The sequence below is a fragment of the Pleurodeles waltl genome, chromosome 3_1, assembly GCF_031143425.1.
Source record: "Pleurodeles waltl isolate 20211129_DDA chromosome 3_1, aPleWal1.hap1.20221129, whole genome shotgun sequence".
Classification (NCBI taxonomy): domain Eukaryota; kingdom Metazoa; phylum Chordata; class Amphibia; order Caudata; family Salamandridae; genus Pleurodeles; species Pleurodeles waltl.
This window is the reverse complement of record NC_090440.1, coordinates 998237451-998253700: the sequence shown is the minus strand read 5'-3', so window position 1 is coordinate 998253700 and position 16250 is coordinate 998237451. Positions and strand designations below refer to the sequence as shown.

General features: G+C 45.9%; 1 protein-coding gene across 1 annotated transcript in view; it reads left to right on the top strand.

The window, feature by feature from the left end:
• WDSUB1 (WD repeat, sterile alpha motif and U-box domain containing 1) overlaps positions 1-16250 on the top strand; it is a 357702-nt gene that overhangs the window by 54722 nt on the left and 286730 nt on the right. The window contains exon 2 of the mRNA XM_069224186.1: positions 9815-10231. Within this exon, the coding sequence (XP_069080287.1) occupies positions 9828-10231 (404 nt within the window). The 5' untranslated portion in view covers positions 9815-9827. The remainder of the gene's footprint in view (positions 1-9814; positions 10232-16250) is intronic.

The window sequence follows — 16250 nt, the reverse complement described above, 5'->3', positions numbered from 1 at the left end:
GTAAATTAGAGAAAAAAAAGTCCACAAGCCTGATGGAAAACAGCGAGCCTCGCATGTTTTCTGTACTTGGTCGCTGCGCTCGAGGAGGTCTAGCCACCGGAAAAGGCATGACATATGCGTGCCTTCGACTAATGAAAGCAAGCAGATTTTGTTAGGGAAGCCCACGAACCAATAAAAACCACTGACTTGAAGTTGACGGGGCTCCGAGCCCTTTTCTAAATACAAAAGAGTCTCGCTGCGATAGGCATGCGCGAGCTCATGCAACGCAGGCTCGACCCTAAAAATGGGGGTAACATGCCAGGCAAGATGGTACTTTCCTACACAGGCCTTTCCCCCAAGGAAGTGGAATCTATAGAGGAGAGCTGGAGGAACTAGGAACCCGAAAAGGTAAGTGCCAGAGTGTCCCCAGCAACGAGGAGAGCAGAGGTAAGTACCTGGTTTTTCCCCAAACCCACAGGTAAACTTTGTAAAAGGACTGTGCAAGACCTAAGCAAGACTGGAAGAAACAGAGGGTGGATCCTGACAGAAGATGAAGGGGAGCAAGTCCAGTTCCAGTTGGAGTGTCCGTTTGGGGCAGGAGCCACTACTCACCCTTCTGGAGATGCAGGACCAGGGCGATGGTGAAAACCAAGAGTCGGCTATGCAGCACAGGAGCAGGGGAAGAGTTCCAGGAGTGATGCAGTCTATGTCCCACGTCGGAGGAAAAGTTGCAGTCAGTCAGTGGTGTGGAAAAAACACCAACAAGCCTTGGCAAAGGCAAGAGTTATAGAAGAAGAGGTGCAGAGCTGCTGGGGACCAGGAGGGTTTGGGGGGACTCAACCCAAGGAGGGGAGTCCTAGGCGATCCTCAGCAGTGAGGAGAGTCGGAAGTTGAGGATGCAGCCCCACAGGCAACTCACAAGCAGCAGGCACAGGAGTCGCAGTGAGGCCCACTCAGCACACCTGGTGAGGAGTTCCACGTTGCTGGAGCACGAGGCAGGAGATTGTGCTGTGCAGGGAAGAGTGCTGGAGGCTGGGGCTACACGGACCCTGAAGATCCCGTGGAAGAAGAGCCAACAACCCTTGGTAGTTTATATCTGTCAGACCTGTGCACAGGAGTACTGTCCTGCAAGGAGAGGCAAGGGCTCACTGCTCCAAGTTGGACAGCTGGTAGAGAGGACCACTCTAGACCACCACCTGTGTTGTAGGATACATGCAGTTTTGCAGGAGAGAAGATCCACGCAGCCAAACGTTGTTGCAGTTGGTGCCTGCGGATGCAGGGGAGCGACTCCTTCACTTCAAGGGAGATTCCTTCTTGCTTCTTGTGCAGGCTGAAGACTTGTAGCCTCAGAGAATGCACAGCCAGGGGAATGTTGCAGTTGCTGGAAGGAGGTGGAGAAACAATGTTGCAAAGCAGAGTCGTCATGGGAGTTGCAGATTGTTGGTTCTTGGAGAGTCCAGTTGCAATCCTGGTGGCCAGAAGATGAAGGAAATGATGCAGAGGAGTCCAGCAGGAATCTTGCATGTCGACTCCGAGGACCCACCCAAGAGGTAGACCCTAAGTAGCCAAGGAAGGGGGATTGGTCACCTGTCAGGAGGGGGTTGCAACATCACCTGCCTGACCTGGCCACTCAGATGTTCCCATGGGCCTCTGCCCACCTTGGATTCAAGATGGCAGAATCAAGTGGCCAGCTTGAGGAGCTCGGACACCACCCTGGGGTGGTGATGGACAAAGGTGTGGTCCCTTCCCTTTCCATTGTCCAGTTTTGCACCAGAGCAGAGACCGGGGGTCCCTGTACTGGTGCAAACCAGTTTATGCAAGAAGGACACCAAATGTGTCCTTCAAAGCAGGCTGGTGGCCTTGAGAGGCTACCCCTCTCAGGTCATGTAACACCTGTTTCCAAAGGGAGAGGGTGTTGCCTCCCACTCCCAAACAAAATCCTTGTTCCTCCTTCCTGGGCTTGAGCTGGTCAAGCAGCAGGAGGGCAGAAACCTGTCTGTAGGATGGCACCAGCCCTGGTTGCCCCGAAAAACCCTGCAAACTGGTAGCAACAAAGCTGGGGGTCCACCAAGGAAAGGAGCCCCCAGAGTGCATGGAATCATAGAACCAATGCTAGCAACAGTATTGGTGTATGATTCCAACATGTTTGATACCAAACATGTCCAGATTCAAAGTTACCATTATGTAGCTGGACATAGGTAGTGACCTGTGTCCACTACATGGGTAAAATGGCTTCCCCCACTTAAGAAGTCCAGGAAAATAGAGCTGGCGTTTGTAGGGGCACCTCTGCTCATGCATGAGTACCCTCACACAGAGGTACTTTCACCCTGCCCTCTGGGCTAGGATGGCCTGCCATAGGTGTGCCTTACAGTGACCTGGTGCAGTGACCTGTAGCAAAAGGGTGCATGCACCTTTTCACGCAGCTACAATGGTAGGCCTGCAGACACATTTTGCAAGGGCTCCCATGGGTTGCATAATACATGCTGCAGCCCATGGAGAACCCCTGGTGCCCCAGTGCCCTGGGTACCTAGGTTCCATATACTAGGGACTTACATGTGGGCACCAGTTTGCCAGTCGTGGGGTGTACAAAGTCAGGAGCAACCAAATTTAGAGGGAAAGAGCACAGTCACTGGGTTCCTTGTTAGCAGGATCCCAGTGAACACAGTCCAAACACACTGACAGCAGGCAGAAGTGGAGGTAATCATACCAAAAAGAGGGTACTTTTTTTTACAGTACTGACGTACGCACGCTTGGGTGGTGCCTTTATAGTCAATCATAATGTCACAGACAGCTCCAATGATGCCGACTATGCCACGTGGACCCAAACGACACCATCACCCAATGGCGCATGCAAGAGTATTTCTCAGCAAAAGTTCTGGATTCTAAGCTGATGCCTGGAAATTCTAAAGATAAGGAATCTTCAGCTAGATAGAGTCTCTACAAGATAATGCCTTACTGAAGGTAAGTAACTTGTTCTACTTGTGGCTCTAATTTCATTTCAAACACTATCAGGAAAAACTGACGTCCTAATAGCTGGAGACGTTGTGTTGAAGCTCCTATGTTTGCCTACAAAAAGGGCAAGTAATTAAAAGATCACCTTGTCCGTGCTTGTAAACCCTTTCTGACCACTGGGGTCTTTTCCCCCACCACATAATGGGTCATCACAAATGTGAACCGTGAAGCATGTGCCCATTTTCTATTGAAACTCAGGAATTCAGTCATTTGCACACAACTAAATCGTTTTCCAACTGTAATTCAAGCCACTTCATTTATGCCATATTCTACTCCTGCAACTTATGTACATTGGTCAGACAAATCAGAAAGTCAAATACGGATTTTCCAGCATAGGGGCCAACTCACATGCAAGGTCCTCACTGCCCCAATAGTTGCACATTTCTTGTAGCATGGAAGCTCTGAGGGTGACATGAGATGGCAGGTTATCTACATCATTATGATTCCTGAATGAGGTGGCTGCTTGGAACAGCTATTGAACAAAGACGAACTCAAGTGAATAATAGAAGAATGGACACTATGAACTCCGGATTGAACTGCCATGAAAACTGGACATTAATTCTATAGGGGCTTATGTGTGCCCCCTCCCTCGTGGCTACACCACACTTGCCTCTGTGTATTTATTTCTGGACTTTGTTAGGTGAGGGTCCTGATTTCAGTGCTGCTTTGTATTCAGGTGGGTGACCACCAGAATAGTTCCCTTTGAGTAATTCTGTTGATCTTTGTGTAATTCATATGCGTTTTTGGCAGTGATGCAATTTGTCTGACTGGATTTCAATTGGTGCTTTACTCCGCGTTCCCTCTTTTTTTCTTTTGTCTCTTCTATCTCCCTGCTACCAAAGGTTTTCTCTATCGCTTTTTCTTCCCATTTCTTCTGTGAGCATATGCACCAATATAATCACTTTTACCTCCTCTTGAATTGGTTGTTCACACTTTTGGCAACCCTCAATTTCATTGCCCTCCCAATAAGGCCTCCTCATTTGTTTTATACTTTTTTAACCCCTTCTCTGCCAGGATTTGCATCCTTTTTTTCCAACATCCTAGGGATTCTTGAGGTGCACTGACTTTGGGGGTTTCCCTGAAGGAGACCAAGAAATTAGCCAAAATATGACGAAAATTTGTTTTTTTCCGAAAAAAAATGGGAAAAAAGAGCTGCAGAAGGCAGCTTGTGTTTTGTTCCCCCTGAAAATGGCATCAACAAAGTGTTTGCGCTGCTAAAATCGCCATCTTCCCAGCTTTCAGGAACAGGCAGACTTCAATCAGAAAACCACATTTTTCAACACCATTTTGGCATTTTACTGGGACATACCCCATTTTTATTATTGTTTGTGCTTTCAGCCTCCTTCCAGTTAGTGACAGAAATGGGTGTGAAACCAATGCTGGATCCCAGAAAGCTAAACATTTCTGAAAAATAGACAAAATTCTGAATTCAGCAAGGGGTAATTTGTATAGATCCTTACAAGGTTTTCCTACAGAATATAACTGCTGAAATAAAAAAATATTGAAATTGAGGTGAAAAAAACAGCAATTTTACTCAGTAACGTTTACCTGCGATGTCAGATTTTTTAAAAAAATATACCGTTACATCTGGTGGACTCTTCTGGTTGCAAGGATATATAGGGCTTGTAGGTTCATCAAGAACCCTAGGTACCCAGAGCCAATAAATGAGCTGCACCTTGCAATGGGTTTTCATTCTGTACCAGGTACACAGCCATTCATTTGCTGAAATATAAAGAGTGAAAAATAGGTATCAAGAAAACCTTTGTGTTTCAAAATGGGCACAAGATAAGGCATTGAGAAGCAGTGGTTATTTGCACATCTCTGAATTCTGTGGTGCCCATACTAGCATGTGAATTACAGGGCATTTTTCAAATAGATGTCTTTTTTGCACACTGTTTCACATTTGGAAGGGAAAAATGTAGAGAAAGACCAGGGGCAATAACCCTTGTTATGCTGTTCTGTGTTCCCCCAAGTCTCCCGATAAAAATGGCACCTCACTTGCATGGATAGGCCTAATGCCTGCGACTGGAAACGCAACATGGAAACATCACATTTTTACATTGAAAACAGACGTGTTTTTGGGAAAGTGCCCAGCTGTGGATTTTGATCTCTAGCTCAGCCGGCAACTAGGAAAACCTACCAAACCTGTGCATTGTTTTTTAAAACTAGACACCTAGGGGAAACCAGGAGGGGGTGACTTGTGGGGCTCTCCCCAGGTTCTGTTACCCAGAATACTTTGCAAACCTCAAAATTTGGCTAAAAAAAAAACCCTTTTTCCTCACATTTCGGTGACAGAAAGTTCTGGAATCTGAGAGGAGCCACAAATTTCCTTCCACCCAGCGTTCCCCCAAGTCTCCCAATAAAAATGATACCTCACTTGTGTGGGTGGCCCTGGTGCCTGTAACAGAAAAATGCCAAAAACCTGTAGAGATTGAGGGGATAGCACAGCGAGTTGATAAGCACATCTTTTTATTTAATACATCTATTAGGCTGACTCTGCTTTGGAGACCCACACAAGTGAGGTAACATTTTACTTGGGAGACTGAGGGGAACGCTGTGTGGTAGGAAATTTGTGCCGGAACGGTGATCCTACAAAGAAAAGTGAGGTAAGAAAATGTTGGGGAATCCAGGCAACACACACCTCCCTGGACTCCTTTGGGTGTCTAGTTTTAAAACATGTCTGGGTTTGGTAGGCTTCCCTGGATGAAGGCCGCACCTGGGACCAAAAACATAGGTGCCCACCGCAAACACAGGTAGTTTTGCAATAGATCATTTTGATGTGTCCACATACTTATGTGATGTTCCAAACACTAAAAGAAATGCATTTAGGTTATGTTAAAAAGACCCCTCACCCACCAACCAAGTTGGTGGCATGCTTCATCATCAGGGTCCCACCCGAGACACCTAGCGTGTCACGGGTGTGCTGGAACCCCTGATTACAGAGGTTATTTTTACCACACATACTGGTTGGATTTGGCACGAGGGTGAGTGATGGTTCAGTAGATCAAATTTTATTAACAAGAGATGTCACAAAAAATGAAATGCACTGTTAATAACTGAAAGGCCAAAAAACTGAACCAATGACTCCCAGCTCGTGAGCTGTAAAGCCATGACAAGGCACCAACCACTTTACAGTCCATTCACACACCTTTCATACATGACATGCACAAGACCATTCACGCCGCCAGCCACAGGCCCAGCACATTACAACACTCACATCTACAGACAGCGCCACTGAAAGGGCCCATTACTTATATATGCCCACATACCTGATACAGCAATCACGGTAAGCGATTCCCCTTCCAACCATGACCTGGGGGGGGGGGTTTCCCCCGGAGGGAGCGCTAGTGCTTCCCTCGAGGGCCGGTACCAGGACGTAATGGTTATGTCCGTGGCGCCTTAGCGCTGCAGCCACGGACAGAGGCCACCCACAGTCTTCTTTCTACTTTTAAATCCCAAAGACTGCTCCCACGCATTAGCCAGGGTTCTTCCTCCATTAATATGATCGAAGAATACTACACACCTCTTCTGGAGCAGATGTGTAGTCCCCAATCGACCTCTACAGTTCTGGCCTGCACGCTCAGCAGTTACTTTTCAGGTATGAAACTTTAACTGCAGAGGTGGCCTTTTTTTCACCTGCCATTCTGTGTAGTATAATGTAATTGTTTTCTGGACCTATTTTGTTACAAGCCACTCAATTGATTTTATATTCTGGCGCCATTTTGTCCAGGCCTTTGGGTCCCCCCCCCTCTACAAAGTGAGCCAATTTCCTGGGCAGTCTCCTCACTTGTCCTTGCCATGTAATAATCTTTATTTATTGTAGTTTTCTGTTTTTTCGTTCATTAGTGCAATTGGCACACACCTTCTTGGGAGTAAAGGACCTTTAACCATTACTTGCTGGCACCATCTGCCCTGGTACTCGGTTCTCCCTCCAGGGTGAACCTAATTCGTGGATGCTCTTCATCATCTATCCTCTTTGTACAACTCTATTCGTTTTACTTTTCTGTCTTTTCATTTTCCTTCTTTTAGTGTGATTTACACCTGCCATTAATAGACTAAGAGACCTTAAACGATTATGTAAATATGTCAATATGTCTTGTTTTCTTTCTCTTTGAATACTTCTGCTTTATTTTCTGTCCATATTATATATTGCTGTATTACATATTGTTTCATTTTTCCCCTGCTCTTCAATCCTCTTGAGTCCCGATGATGATCCTGAGATCCTCACAGGGATTAAAACACAAATGACTTTAAATGCGGACCCTATGGATTCTGTAGTGTTTTAACACAATGTGTGATTCTTGTTCTGTTGATACACATACTGATCATGATTTATCAGGTGTGTATCACTTATAAGAGACAAATGAGCATGTTTCTGCACAAAACACCCACTGAGTCACTTTTGATTTTTTTTTTGTACTTCGAGTAAAATATCATTTGGATCTAATCGCATGGATTGATTGTTTATTAGAGACCACTGACTTATAGAATTTGATAGACGTATTGACATAGCCAAATGTCAGAAATGCATGTGGCCACATGTCTCGCCTGCCAGAGCAGGGGTGACTTGGAAAGATACACATGAAAGAAAGAGCACGAGTACATAAAACATACAGCTAGCAGGGCTGAACACATATGGATTCTTTTTTTTAAATGTTTTTTATTTTTTACAAGAAATCTTTTTATTGAAGATTTTACAAAACAAGATAGCATGAAACACAACATTATCCAGCACGTTGCAATTCAATGTAATGTATCACAGCAGACAGGACAGGCTCAGACTGTGCAGATATGGCAATCAATACGACACAAGAATAGATGGCTCAACAAAGGAGCCCAGCCAGTATGGAATCTGCACGCATATTTGCAAATGATATACCAGAGAATACAAAGAAACATTTGTACAAAAAAAATGTTAGTCCCTCTAAGGAATGTTGAAGGGATGAGGGCAAGAGAGGGAGGAATGGGGGAGGGTAGTGCACACGTGTAATGGTGTCCCCACACTCACAAAGTCCGGGGAAATGCCCCTGAACTATGTGGGGGCACCTTTTCTAGTGCAAGGGTGCCCTCACACTTAGTAACTTTGCACCTAACCTTCAGCAAGTGAAGGTTAGACATATAGGTGACTTATAAGTTACTTAAGTACAGTAAAAATGGCTGTGAAATAACGTGTGCGTTATTTCACTCAGGCTGCAATGGCGGTCCTGTGTAAAAGTTTGTCTGAGCTCCCTACGGGTGGCAAAAGAAATGCTGCAGCCCATATGGATTTCCTGGAACCCCAATGCCCTGGGTACCTAGTTACCATATACTAGGGACTACGAAGGAGGGTCCAGTATGCCAATTGAAATTGGTAAATGTAGTCACTAGCCTATAGTGACAAATTTAAAGGCAGAGAGAGCATGAGCACTGAGGGTCTGATTAGCAGAGCCTCAGTGACACAGTTAGGCACTACACAGGCATACACATTTAGACCACAAACTATGAGCATGGGGTCCTGGCTAGTAGGGTCCCAGTGAGACAGGCAAACACATACTGACATACATGTAAAGTTGGGGGTAACATGCCAAGAAAGATGGTACTTTCCTACACCTGGCTGTGGAGAGATATGGTGCCTAGAAACATGACCTGGGTGAAGTTGGAAGTGAGCTAATCTTGCAGCATTTGGTGGTGACCATTTAGACAGTTGGAGAATTCTGGAAGTCAACACAGACTCCAGAAGTGAATAACTGGTTGCTTAGTCTCTGCAATTGTTTGGTAGGTGAAATGGCACATTTTTAGCAATTATTCTTCAATTCTACAGCTATGGACATGTTTCTGAAATATTTTTTTGAGCAATATTAACAGACTTAGGGCCTGATTTTGACCCTGGCGGACGGCGTAGGCCGTCCGCCAAGGTACCGCCGCTGAATGACCGCACCGCGGTCAAAAGACCACGGCGGCCATTTAGACATTTCCTCTGGGCCGGCGGGCGCTCTCCAAAAGAGCGCCCGCCGGCCCAGAGGAAATGCCCCTGCAACGAGGACGCCGGCTCAGAATTGAGCCGGCGTAGTTGCAGGGGTGCGACGGGTGCAGTTTGCACCCGTCGCGTATTTCAGTGTCTGCTTAGCAGACACTGAAATACTTTGCGGGGCCCTCTTACGGGGGCCCCTGCCGTGCCCATGCCATTGGCATGGGCACGGCAGGGGCCCCCAGGGGCCCCGCGGCACCCCCTACCGCCATCCTGTTCCTGGCGGGCGAACCGCCAGGAACAGGATGGCGGTAGGGGGTGTCAGAATCCCCCATGGCGGCGCAGCAAGCTGCGCCGCCATGGGGGATTCTAAGGACAGCGGTAAACCGGCGGGAGACCGCCGGTTTGCCTCTTCTGACCGCGGCTGAACCGCCGCGGTCAGAATGCCCTGCAGGGCACCGCCGGCCTGTCGGCGGTGCTCCCGCCGACCCTGGCCCCGGCGGTCTTAGACCGCCGGGGTCAGAATGACCCCCTTAGTTGTTAGGGCTGTTGGACTGTCGGCGAAGGAAGGGCATGTTGGGCTTGTGGTAGGTACCCATTGACCAAAACTGTTCGTGACTCAGAGGCCTTAAGAGTTCCCAATATAGATTAAAACTTAATCATTGTAATTCTGAAAATGCCTACATGCACTTTTGACCTTTAACTGAGCAAATGTTTGTAGTGGGAGCTGATGTGGTGCGGAGGAGTAGATTAATATTGCACTGTATTTAGTACTTAATAAGGTTGTAGAGGTGCTCCATTTTGTTTGTGGTTTATACTTTTGAAAACAACCTGTATTAAAAAAGATTAAGCCACGTATTATTTGTCATGTTACAGGTTGCTCTTCGATATGTTGTTGGTGACACTTACTCAAACGCTAGCTGACCATAGTGATGATGTCAACTGCTGTGCCTTTTCCTCCTCTTACCTGGCAACATGTTCCATGGACAAAACCATCCGTGTGTACGAGATGAGTAACTTTGTAGAACTTTCCTATTCTCCATTGAAAGGGCACACATACGCTGTTCACTGCTGTTGCTTCTCCCCTCTTGGTGATATTTTAGCTTCGTGTTCAACTGATGGTACTATTAAGTTATGGAATCCTCAAAATGGGCACACACTGGCAGTACTTGAACATCCCAGCAGTAGCCCTGTTCGAGTCTGCAGATTTTCCCCTCAATCAATGTATTTGGTATCTGGTGGAGCTGATGGCACTGTGGTTTTATGGAACGTTGAGTCATTAAAGTCCCACAGGTGAGCATTGCTGTAGATGGAGTGCTTGATAATTTTATTTTATATTTAGGTAAGTTGCTTCAATGTTACATAATTTGATGGCCATGCATATTTACCATAAAAGATAGTACATATCTTGAGTCACCATAGTACGTCAATTAACCCTCCAGCACCCCACAATATTCTGCAGTACAAAAGTTTTTAGGTCACTGTCCTTTGGTGGTACTAGCAGAGCTTGCGACAGCTAAGTAACTGGGACAAAGTAGCACAGCTTCACTTCAAAGCTCAGAGACATTCAACATTTCTGAGGTATTTACCAGAACATGGAACATGAGAATGATACTTTACAAAATGTAAGTGGCAGGCAGAAATTGTAGACAGGCAATTCGTCACACACTGAACATTTGTGTAGGAAAATATCAAGGCAATACCTTTTGACTAATGAACTTTGTCAGAAGCAGGACTTTCCGCTGGAGCATTTCATAAGGCACCACCAGATAACATGGGGATGTTAAAATAGTCAGTCTACCAAAGCATAAAACATTGCAGCTGGTCATGGCACTGGGGAATGGTAGAAAAGCAGTCATTCAACGATAATTGACACTAAGTTCTTGATGATCAGAAATCAGAATGGGAGAACGGCGTGGGTTTAAAACTCACGTCGTTGACTGAGTTAAGTAATATGTAGCACAGTGTCTAGGTCTGCTCATTTCAAAGAACCTCTAATGCTGCAGATTTTGACCTCAAGGTGTGGGTCTGCACAGTCGTTTGACCTTTTTGGAGGCTGGTAAGCAAGAATTGACAACTATTAATGGCAGATCTAACATATACAAAAACTGAATCTGCCTGCTCGATATTATGCTAAGACAGTGCAAACAGAGTAAGTTTATCAATTTGGCGGTGATTGTAACTGAATACAGTGTAGCTGTAAATGGGAAATTTGTTTTTGCACTGTGTCATGAGTTGGAAAAGAGAAGTAATGAAATGGGCAGAGACCAAGTTTAATATACTCAAATCAAAGGCAAAAACAACGGGTAGGCTGGATACAACCTTTATCTTGAGGTTTATTTTTGCTTGATCTCTTGCATAACTATGTTAGACTATTATGGATTCCTGCATTCCATCTTTTACATTAGTGAATAAATTGTGATAATCTTTAAATAATGAAGTCCTTGATCTCAGGCCCACTCAATCACTCCATCCCTACCTTCTCAGAAAATGTCAGTTCATATTATGTCATTCAACCAACAGCAGTGCTCCTAACAAACCCAAAACCCAAACTCTAAGAAACCTATAAAAATCAGATTAATGTATGTGTCTGGTTAAGGTGAGTGCACTTGGAAGATGACATACATGATGGATCCAGATCTAATGTGCGTTGTATTTGTCAAATCGAAGTTTATTAAAGCTGCTTAAATTGGTAATAATAGTTTAAAGGTAACCTGGGAAATGAGCAGAAGCTTAATTGATATTCTTTGTATGTGCTTGTTATGAAAAAAACTTAAACTAAACATAGTAAAAAATTGTGTAGGAAATGGCACCTCTGCTGTGAAGCAGACTTCGCAGAAAACGATTAGAAATATCACCAGTTCTGCCAAACAGATTAGCTGTACCCTAGCTAACAGCCACCCCGGGTGCAAGAGTTCTGAAAAAGCCTCTAAGCAGCGTCAGTGCTTTTTAAATACAACAAACAAATTAATTAAGAGGCGAGGTGGTGAACTTACGGGAAAAGAAGAGCATTACAAAGAAATATTGCTACGAGAGCGAAAGGGAGTGGTGAGTCACTAAGAGCTTATGAACATTTAGGAAATTAGTTTTATCTTAAGAAAGTTTGAATCCAGGACCCAGTTGACAAAACGGCAGGTAAGGTTAATCTGTCATGTTACAAAAGCTACTCTGAAATGGCAATAGATATATAACACCGATCAATCATTGCTGGACACATAGGCCCTAATTAAGAGTCTGGCGGTGCTAGGACAGCCACATTATGACCGTGGCGAAAGCGCAACAGTCTGACCATTTTTTCGCAAGTCATTTTTTCGCAAGCCAACAGCCTGGCGGTGCCGGCGATCTTACAGCTCTGCAAGCAGCGCCACCCTGGTAATTACGAGTCCCAGGTCCGCCAGCTTTTGCAAGGCAGTTCCACCGCCATGCAAGGGCTGGTGGGACAGGGTGCTGGGGGTCCATGGGGGTGCCTGCACTGCCCATGCACCTAGCATGGGTAGTACAGGGGCCCCCATGGGCAGCCCCGTCACAGTTTTCACTGCCTGAATTGCAGGCAGTGAAAAGTGCGACGGGTGCTGTTGCATCGGACACACTGCAACATTGCCGTCTGCTCGATTACGTACTAATGTCAATGTTGTGGGTAGTTTACCGCTGGGCCAGCGGGCGGAAAATTGAACTGACCGTCTTCCTATCCAAAGAGTTTTGCCCACCAAACTCATAATGATGCCCATAATCTCCAAAGCTTTACTAAGTTCATGTTCTATGCAAGACTCCATAGGAGATTTACATTTTCTTTTTTGGAAAACATTTGTATTTATTTTAGCCAAACAACTCCCAGAAGTGGTACGGAGCATTGAGCAAGAAGACACAAAGAGACAGCGAAATTTGTCAAAATCGCAGGTGAACACCATGGGAAGGATGTACAGTAACGTAATACAAAAAACATGTCGTAGCATGTCTATCCCTGAGCACCCCATGTCCAGTGTAGGAACTGTGAAGGTCGGGGCTGCTGGAGTGAACCCCCCCATTTATGGACCATGGACCTGGCCAGGCAGGGCTCTGGTTGCATTCCTCTGTATTCAGCCCAATATTTCCAAATCTTGTGGTGTTTCTGGGGGGAACTCCATCACCAGGTAGATTGGGCGTTCCAAGGTCATACAATAATCCATGCTGTGGCCCAGCTCTCGACAGAGAGAGCCTCCATGTCGTTCCAGGCACGTGCTATATCCTGTTTTGCTACTCTCTGACCCATCCAGAGCAGTGCCCTCTGATATCTTTCCCCCCACCCCCTCAAACCCTCTGAAATGTTTCAGAGAATGAGCTTGGGATCCCTGGATATCCCCACCTCAAAACGCCATCCAGGTGAACCAGCAACCTGCTGATATTTATTGCTCCTCTAAAATCTTCTATAGCGTTTCAAAGGATGAACTTGGGATCCCTGGATACCCCCCTCCACAAAACGCCATCCAGGTGACCCAGCACCCTGCTCCCAGAAGGAGTAGATTGCAGGGCATTGCCAGAATGTATGAAGTAAGCGCCCCATCTGGTTCGCTGCACTGCAGACAATTCCCGGCAGTGATCAGTCTCATGCGGTACAACCTTACTCTTGTAAGCTTCGTGCGGTGTAGCAATTTAAGCAGAATCAAGCGGAATTGGGAGGCTAGTACCGTCTCTCTAGGAGCAGCTATCGCCTTGAGCCAATCCTAGTCTTCCCACAAGCCTAAATCTCGCTCTCACTCCTCCTGCAACCCCACCAGTAGATGTGGCATGTCGCAGAGGAGCATTTGGTATATGGTGGACAATTTAGGGTCTTTAATATTTGTAAGTAGCATCTTTGCCTCTAAGGGAGAGTATTTGGGAACGTCCTCTGCAGACAGTATGGTAGGCAACAGTGCATGACAAAGCTGAATGTATTGGAAGAACTGCTTGCGGTGCATATTGTACTCTGCTTGTAGGTTCTGAAAAGACTTCAGTGACCTGTTGTGTAACACGCCACCCAACATAGAGATACCTATAGTGTCCCATGCAGAAAAGCCCTGAAGAGCCACAACCTGCGGGAGCCTATTGCCCCTCCACAGCGGAGTCTCCAGCGTAAGACTACCTGCCCATCTCATGAATTTTGGAGCATCCGCCCATATTGACTGAGATCCAGATGTAATGAAGGTAACCAGGGCAGTAGGTTCAAAAGGAGTGGTAAATTCAGCATTGTGAATGCTAAATCTGAGCAGGTCACTGGTGGAAGGAAATAAGACTGGAGCTTATTGAGAAGGGGAGTGGCTGGAGCATGATAGGAGAAAAGCCCTACAGCTTGTTCTGGGACTGAAGGACGTGACTCGAGGAGTGGAGAAACTGCAGATGCATGTTGAAAAGAAGATGCTCCTCTCACTCATGTTGTCAGCTGATTGTTCCTGTGCTGCCAGGTTCTGATATTGCTTTGTCCACAGGGATGGACCATGGGTCTGAAATGCAGGAATGATGCAACAGCCTGCTGAAGATTTGCAGCCGGTGGTTCCTTTCCCTAACATCAGACCATTGGAGATACCTGAATGGCCTCTGATCACCATCAGCGCTGTGGCCTGTCCAGGGTTTTCTGAGTTTTCTCCACCACTGCCATCCTTACCAGTTGTTATTAAGGTTATGCTTCTTGTCAGGCTACGCCAGACATGAGCCCTCATTTTATTTAACAAATTTAATTAGCCAGTTTTTGGAGTGACATGGCTACGTATTTTTGTTTTACCCACAAAATATTACACTGCTTCCAGGCAGACAGTTATTGTATTTTCATAGCTCAGAAACTGACAACTATGTACACGCTTTCCGTGATCAGTGTTCCTCTCTCTTGGGCTTTGAGCCTGAGCCCATGCTGTGTCTTTTTTAGGTGACTCCCAACTACTTGGATTAACTTGCTAACCAAGTGCTTTTCCTGCTGTGGCCAACCAGGGCTGTAAGTGATGGGTCTGCTTTAGAAGGTGATCCCCAGTCTCTTCTGCACTAGTCCTGCCACCTAGCATCCCAAACTCTACTGAGTCTATGCTGCCCCGTTTGGCCCATTATTTGTGAGCCGGTGGCCTTTATTTTGTGGTGTTCGATTGTCTTTTCACCTTTGTTCGCCTGCAACTTTGTCATGCTGACCTGGCCGTACCAGAATATGCCTGGTCTCTTTCCTTCTTCAGGGTCAGATGGGCGGGTCATGAAATCCTCCCCCAGGATATGGTAAGGGGCAGCTCCTAGTTGGGGGGTAGGGGTGCACTTACCTTAGGGTGATTAGGCATCTCTGTAGAACCCCACTACACGCACATGGGGGGACCTGTTTCAATGTAAATTTTCTCGCTTCTGGATTTTTTTGGGCACCTCCCTTAGAAGAGAAGGGAGCAGAGGTATTTCGCTCCCCTTATCCTGCTCCACTTTCCCTTTGTGCTTCCTGGGCCTTCCACCAGGTTATGGTTCCTTCCCCTTCTAAGGCCACTTCAAAAGCCAGGTCTCACCTTTTCATAGCTCCCTAGATGCTAAAAATCAATATATTCTGAAGACCTCTACAAGTATCACGGGCAATGTATGTTACCCTTAACATCCTGAAACACAGGTTTATATTGCCATTCTGTTTATATTTGATTTTGTAAAAATGCCAGCTTTGATAGCACCTTTATTTTGTTATTAGTAGTGTCCTTTGTGGGGAAAGACTGAACACTATAATGCAGTGCTTTCACCTAATAAATCACTATGGACCACATGTACAGGTTTTTAGTGTTCGCAAACGTCAAATAAATAACCTTATGACATGTACCGACCCTATTTCGCGATTCTGTTATCAATTACCGAATCGCAAAACCATCTTTGCGAGTCAGTATTAGGAAGGGACGTGTTAAGGGCGTCCCTTCCCAATAACAAGTTGCAGGCTCATTTATGGATGTTTTGCGACCGGAAAGCACTGACAAAAGAGTCATCTCTTACTGACTCCGTGAATGAGTTGGTAACCCATTTCCAAACAGGAAGTGGTCCCCAAGGGACATGGTGGTCGGCTGACCCCCGCAGGCCAACATCCCTGGGAGTGCAGGCTATTTCCAATGGGTCGCAAATTGCGACCTACCTCATGAATATTGTTGAGGCAGGTCCTTTGCAACCCATTTGGGAACCGCAAACAGTGTTTGAGACAGTGTTGTACATCGCATTTAGCAAATTCCTAATTCTGAGTCGCAACAAAAGTTGCAATTAGGAACTCCCAAAATCTAGGGATTACTACATGTGGCCCTATGCCTTTTCCTAAATAGAGACAGAGAAATTAACGGATGGCTGCATTTGTATTGGGACAAACACT